General features: G+C 33.8%; 1 protein-coding gene across 1 annotated transcript; it reads right to left on the bottom strand.

Annotated features, from left to right (window-relative positions):
* Window positions 1-240: 240 nt before the first annotated feature.
* LOC104226043 (superoxide dismutase [Cu-Zn], chloroplastic) lies at window positions 241-5,882 on the bottom strand. The gene is made up of 8 exons (XM_009777926.2): window positions 5,431-5,882; window positions 4,524-4,585; window positions 4,366-4,405; window positions 4,130-4,225; window positions 3,992-4,023; window positions 3,799-3,874; window positions 3,570-3,623; window positions 241-492 (listed from the first exon to the last, which is right to left on the bottom strand). The coding sequence occupies exons 1-8, from the start codon at window positions 5,705-5,707 to the stop codon at window positions 467-469; spliced, it is 663 nt and encodes a 220-aa protein (XP_009776228.1). The 5' UTR covers window positions 5,708-5,882; the 3' UTR covers window positions 241-466.
* Between the last annotated feature and the right edge of the window lie 1,270 nt (window positions 5,883-7,152).

Genomic DNA, 7,152 nt, shown 5'->3' with positions numbered 1-7,152 from the left:
TTCTAAATTAGCAACTAAATAGTGAGTTTCAAGTATATTGGACAGTAACCATTTTCATGTAACCTCAGACCATGTTCCACTTACTAAATTTCAATCACAAAATACTTTCATACTAATATGCAGGCACCACTATATGTTGATCATTCAACGATTAATGTAAAGGAAATCGTAGATGGGGCTATTTATAAACCAAGACCACCTGTTGTCTCTGAAGCAGCAAATAGTTAAAGATCGACAGAATTAGGAATGAAAAGAACTATTTTTGATAGCCAAAACTCAAGGGATGCTAAAATAGCTACTTAATTCCAGTGTATTGAAGAAAAAAGTGTTGCGCTACATTTGGCAAGAGTACATACATGTTCAAAGTTAGACCATCAAGAATATCTCAGAACACACTCATGTAGAAGAGCTTTATTCCGAACCTGGGGAGGAGATAACAATCAATTATACTGTTACCTTGATTACTTCATATTGGAGTCAAACCAAGTATGCCTGCATAGGAAAAGTTCAGAACGAACATTAGTCAAACTGTATTTTTGGGAGTCTCTATATACATAGCATTTAGACGATTCTAAGTGAATAAACTTCGAATAATATTAAAACCATAAGAAATACAAGGGGCCTCAGAGATGGCAAAGCTCTCAAGAGCTACGACAGATGTATTAGAACTATTCACGAGGAGGTCACTGAGAACCAGGGCGAATGATGGAGTTTAACGAAAATGGCAACCAATTATTTTTAACCAGTTCTTCGCCCCCCCAAAGATCAATAGTATGACAGAGAAAAAAGAAAGTACACAAGAAGCCTCTCTTCTGAAAGAAAAATATGTCCTGGAAATTCTATGAGACTACTCCTAATTTATTGCAGTTGAATCTTCCTCTCAACATATCCACGTCAGACAAAACCCACATAACCTCAAACAACATTTCTAACACTTATAGCAATAATGTTCAAAAGTCCTTATCAAAAAACAAAAAAAAGCGCAATAACGTTCAAAAGTCTGTGCGTAGACCAATGACAAGTAAACCCTGCACAGTTACTGATTGAACTAGAGGCTTTTCGGTTAACTAAAATTAAGGTTCAGTCATAATAAATCAGTCTCGGTTAACAAAGAGGGGGGAGGGCAATGAACAACTCGGCACAAAGAAAAAAAGAAATACCAGTCTATTTCTGGTAGCTGGCACCTGGTGGACGATGGGCAGAATGGTGTAGGATGCTGGAGTTGGAGAAAGCTTGAAAAGGTTTTCTTTTGAGTGGTTTCATTAGATATCACATATATTGCACAAGAATTTTGAACTCTTCACTAAAGGCACAACAACTAGACGAAAAAAGGGGCTCACGTCTGGTGCAAGCAAGACACTCTCAAGGAAATTGAAACATGAAGTGTAACGTCCCCTAATAGAGGGCACATAATTTCAAAGTGAAAGAAGCCACAAATAAACGTGTAAAAATTATCCTAGCTGTCAACGGTTGATCTGATGCTCTCTGGAAAAGTCAAAATTGCCGCAGACACTGAATTAGCATAAAGCTACTTCTATCATGTAATGTCAGGGAGGCTTTCTTGAGTTCGAATGCCTGGAGAGTTGGGAAGTCCATCAAAAGGATATGGTCTATGATTCTTGCTTGTATTTTGTGGTGCATATGGACAGAAAGGAATCAAAGATGTTTTGATGGCATTTCAACTGCCAACCATGCACTCAAGGCCAAATGTTTAGTTAATCTTTTTAGTTGGGTTAAGTTTACACCTGTATATAACCCTGACTCTTATTTGGAATTTATCAGCGCCTTAGTCTTACAATAGTTTTTTTGTCATTTGGGCTGATATTTCCCTTTTTTTGTAACCTATGCTTCCCTTCTTGTTAATGAAATACAACTTTTTAATTAAAAAAAAGCTAATTCTATCATGTATCTCACATTCTTTTCCTATGTAGATGTTGTCATTTGGTCAAGAACAGTCTAATTAGTCATAATTTCCTTCTTAGGAGGGTTTGTTTTCCTTCTATTCAACCTTGAGATCAGCCCAGAAACAGCTTTTATGAGCAGCCTCAGTAGTGACCAACTTTGTTTTATTGGCTGACATTTGGCTGCCGTTACCCAAAGTTTATTCACACACACATATATTTTTTAAATAAAAATGAATATTAAAGACAAGGCTGCAAGTTAAGAGGCCCTACAAGTAGTTTCTTCATGAATACGTGTATACTCTGATTCCTTCAACTATTAAATAGAAATGAACATTACTCCGTACAAAACTACACCTACATAAAAAAAAAATGGTTTGTGTATCTAGAAGGAAATAAGGTGAAGAAATGAATTGGTTCCACAGGAATTTGATGTGCAAAATGTTAATGCCACTGTTGGAGTTCATCTATAATTTTCTACTTAAAATTTTAATTTCCATAATTCATGTGCAGGACAAAGAAATTATTTCATGCATAATGCTGCATATAAGTATTCAATCTTGAATCAAGAATGAACTATACTCAGTGATGTCGTATTCAAATGGCTAGGTAATTGCCCAAACAGATTAGCATTTATGAATTTCGTCCAGATCTGACTACATAGGGGGGGGGCAACAGACAGAGACAATATACGCAAGGACATCAAACAAAACAAAATGCCACCACACAATACAATTATAAGCACCAGAGGAAGAACCTGTCTTACTTTTGGTTCGTTTGTTAGACTATAGAGGTTTTACTAGTCTAGTCGAAGGAAGCGAAAATCAAACTCCTAGCAACGAAACAATAAATGAGGTATTTGGCAACGAAACAATAAATGAGGTATTTGGCAACGGAAAACTCAGAAAAAATCTAGAGCTATCTTTCATTCTTTCTACAGTTACTAGAGCTTTTCATATTGTTCTTCTTTGATAATTACAATTATACTTACTAATTAATAGCTAAAAGAGTCGAGCAGTGCAGTTGTCTCTAACCAAATCAAATGTCAGTTTGGTTACAGGTTTAGAAAGAGAGGTTTCTCAACAGACAATTAGTAAGTCTAGTAAGCGTTATTCAGAAACCAGATTTTAATGCTAGGAGCGCTTAAACCAAACTGATACTGTGTGCCTGTGACAGAGTGTTTCCTAACACCACCTGAGGGAATCAAATAAGGGCAAAATGAAGAACACGGCAAAAACGAAGGTTTAGCATATATAGTAGACAGCATAAGGACATAAGAGCTTTGCACAACCCTTCGGCATTCCAAAGAAAGGGAAAAGGAAAGAAGAGAATCCTTCATGATTAACAGTTATAATTACCAAAAGCAACTCAAAAAAAAGCTGCCTTTTGAAGAGGAAAAAAAAAATCTTGAGCATGCATCTCCTCTTCGTTTCCCCAAATGAGCATTTGTCTCCAAGCTCAATAAAGTTTTAGACAAGAAACACTTGCAAAATAAGCTCTTAAGTCTATCTTTAACCATTACGAACACCGCGCAACTATGACTAAAGCAATATCGGGCTAAGTTTCACTAATTTAGCCTTTAATTTAGCAAGAATAATAACAGATAAGAAATTACACCAGACGGAAGAGAGAGCAGCAGGGGAAGAGGAGAAAAGAGTTCTTTCTTACCACATGCCAATCGTCCACCAGCATTCCCAGTGGTAAGGCTGAGTTCATGGCCACCTAAAGACAGATCACCAAAAGGAGGTTAGCTCATAAAGGCACCATGCTGACCTCCCAAAATATAAGAGATAGTGTGTAGCAGTACACCAAATAAATTTGATATGCTCACAGGAATACCTTTTCAAATCCACAGATAAAAAGGACCAATACTTCAAATTATAATGCAGAACCTTACCCTTTCCAAGGTCATCCTCAAGCTCGTGAACCACAAGTGCTCTTCCAATAACTGAATTTGGACCAGTCAATGGTATCTGCTTGGTGTGCAAAAGGTAGAGTCACTAATTTATCCCAAAGCTATAACAATAACAAGTGTAGAGCACAAAATGTGCGAGCACTGAAATGACCAGACAAGGTTTGGATATAAAAACCTGATTATCTACAATTGTTGCTTCAGCCACACCTGCATACAGTAAGAAAAATTAAGAATACAGAAAATCATCATCGATCTTAACAAACAAAAATATAGTCAAAAGCGCTAAGAAGAAATGGAGAACATGTTTTTTTACCATCGGCATTGGCCACTATGTTTCCCAGGTCACCCGCATGACGGATTTCATCTTCAGGAGCTCCATGTGTCTTGCCATCAGGATTGAAATGGGGTCCTACAGTAAAACAGTGGGACGAAACTTCAAACTACTACCACAAAACTAGAAGTAAAGATATTTCCAATTAGTCACTACAAGAGTAGCAATTAACCAGCATCTCAATTAAGTCAAAATTGAAAACTAGATCAAAAGCTAACCTGTAGACATACACCCGTTTGTAGTGTCACCGAACTCGTGCTATAACATAAAACAAAGCAAACCAAAACATAACATTAACCATAATTCACTAAAAGTTACAAACAATAAACACCTATATAACAATGCCATAACATTCAAATGATAAAAATGTACTCACTAAATGGAATCCATGAAGTCCAGGTGTAAGTCCAGTTATGCGAACTTTCACAGTGGTTGGACCTATACGAAGAGGAGAACAAATAAATAAGTATTCAGATAAAAGGGTATGAAATATTCGTATAAAAGCTTACATCTTTAGGTCACAAACAATGAATATGGTAATACAAAAACAAATGAGGATAAATAACAATAACTACTATGCCTCAGTCCCAAACAAGTAAGGTTTGGCTATATCGATCTTCACTGACGATGTTACTCCCTTTAAACTAATCTCATGCCAATATTATGCTAATACAAACAGAAGTATTAGAAGTTCTCTATATTCAGATATAGAAAATTCGGTACAAAGTGTTTGTAGAAAAGCTTATATCTTTACGCCAGAATCCACAAATATAACAATATAAAAGCAAATTAGAGCATAAGGGTGGAAAAAATAAACAAACAAAGATTAAGATAAAGGGTAGCCCGGTGCACTAAGCTCCCGCTATGCGCGGGGTCCGGAAAAGGGCCGGACCACAAGGGTATATTGTATGCAGATTTTCACGGCTCGAACCCGTGACCTCCTGGTCACATGGCAACAATTTTACCAGCTACACCAAGGCTCCCCTTCAAAGATTAAGATAAAAGGGTATGAAATAAAGGCTCTCATCTTTAGGTCATATTCCAGAAATGTGCTAATAATAAAGCAAATAGAGCATAAAGGGTGGAAAAATGAACAGATAAAGATTCAGAAGAAAGGGTATGAAACATTCGTAATAAAGTTCCCATCTTTAGGTCACAATCCACAAATGTGACAACAGAAAAACAAATTAGAGCATAAAGGGAGGAGAAATAAACAGAAAAGTTTATGTCTTTAGGTCAAAATCCACAAATGAGACAACAATAAGGGTGGAAAAGTAAACAACCATCATCATCTTGGGAGAGAGTGACAACGCCCTCAACATTGGAATTTCCCTTAAGGACAGCAACAGCTTTCTTAGTAGCAGCAAAAACAGTGAGAAGTTTAGGAGCAGTGGCAGCAGAAAGTGTCAAAGATTGGGGAGTCTTTGACTTGAGATTGAGGGAAACACCGTCGAAAGAAGAGTGAAGTGAAGGAGAGGGGTTGGTGTTAGGGGCAGCGATTGAGAATAACAAAGAATTGGTAGTGCTGGTGGTGGTGGTGAATATTGTGTGGGCGGCCATGGATTCCACACAGGTGGCTAAGATGAGATGAGAAAGATGATAATGTTAGCGAGCGGAGTAGAGTAACAAGAAGACTATGAGATTATCTTTGGGTTTTCTGGGTTCTTGTTCTTATTGGCTTCTTTTTTGCTACGATTTTGTCCCTCTGCAAGATCTATTTGGTGTTGTTTGTTTTGTTCCACACTAGAAAGTTTAAAATATTATACGGAAAAGGGTGTTATTTTCATTATCAAATTGTTTTGCGGCTCTTTATAAATTTATTTTTAATTTTATGGCCATACTTTTTTTTATATATAAAAAATTATTTTTACACGTACGAAATCTTAAAATGTCATTTTCTTAATTTTAAAATTATAAATGGGTATGGTGTAATTACTAGGTTATTTCTTGAATCACTTTTCTTTTCTTTTTAATTTACTTTTTATTTTTATTCTTTTTAATTTTTTTAACTTTTAAAATTCTTTTTTTCAAATATTATTTATTTACGTTATTTATTTTTTATTTTCTTATTTCTCATTTCTCAACCTTTACGTCACAAATTTTTACATAATTTCTCATACTTTATTTCTTTCTTAATTATTTTTCTTTATTTTTTTATTATACTTAATTATGTTATTATTCTATTTTTTCAAGAAAATTATACCTCATAATCTTAGAAAGAATAAGTCATCCACAAACTTGACTTATAATGAGTGATGTAATTAAAATTGAACCTTGTTATTGGATGAGGTTATACGCAAACATAACTATGTTAAAATGATATATTACTTTTTAATATTTAAATAATATTTTTATTTTCCAACTTTTATTTTTTGTGATTTCATGTAGTTGCTCATATTTTTTATTTTTTATTTTCTTGATTTAGCATAATTGTGTTATTATTCCAGTTTTGAAAATACTCCTCCTAATATTAGAAATTATTAATCATTAATATACTTAGCATATAATGAGTGATGCCATTAAAATAGAATCTCATTGTTGAATGAAGTTATAGACTTACGGTTTCCTATTCTTTTGAATTATATTTACTTAAATTATGCTGAAATTTATTTATATTATGTTGTAATTTTACATAAGAGTATTAGGTTAATCTTCTTTTAATTTTAAATATATGTTATATTTTTGCTTCCATTTTATTTCCTTTAGCAGTATTCACTTAATAATTCAGATTGCGTGCCATTCATTTTTTAGTTAGAATTAATAGATTATTTTTTAGTAGAATATTTAAGTAATGTTATGAAATTATATTTTATAAATATTAAATTATATTATCAAGCATGCAGTCTATAATGTTCTTACAAAATATGTACTTTTAGTTTTTATAATTATTAAAGTAAATAATATTAATTTAAAAAATAATTATTTTGACAATATTAGTTACAAATATATGATTAGTAATTAATATATTTTCATGAAACAATATCTATCTTAAATGTCAAATTTAA

This window comes from Nicotiana sylvestris, chromosome 11 (genome assembly GCF_000393655.2).
Source record: "Nicotiana sylvestris chromosome 11, ASM39365v2, whole genome shotgun sequence".
NCBI classification, from domain to species: domain Eukaryota; kingdom Viridiplantae; phylum Streptophyta; class Magnoliopsida; order Solanales; family Solanaceae; genus Nicotiana; species Nicotiana sylvestris.
This window is presented reverse-complemented; position numbering and strand designations above follow the sequence as displayed.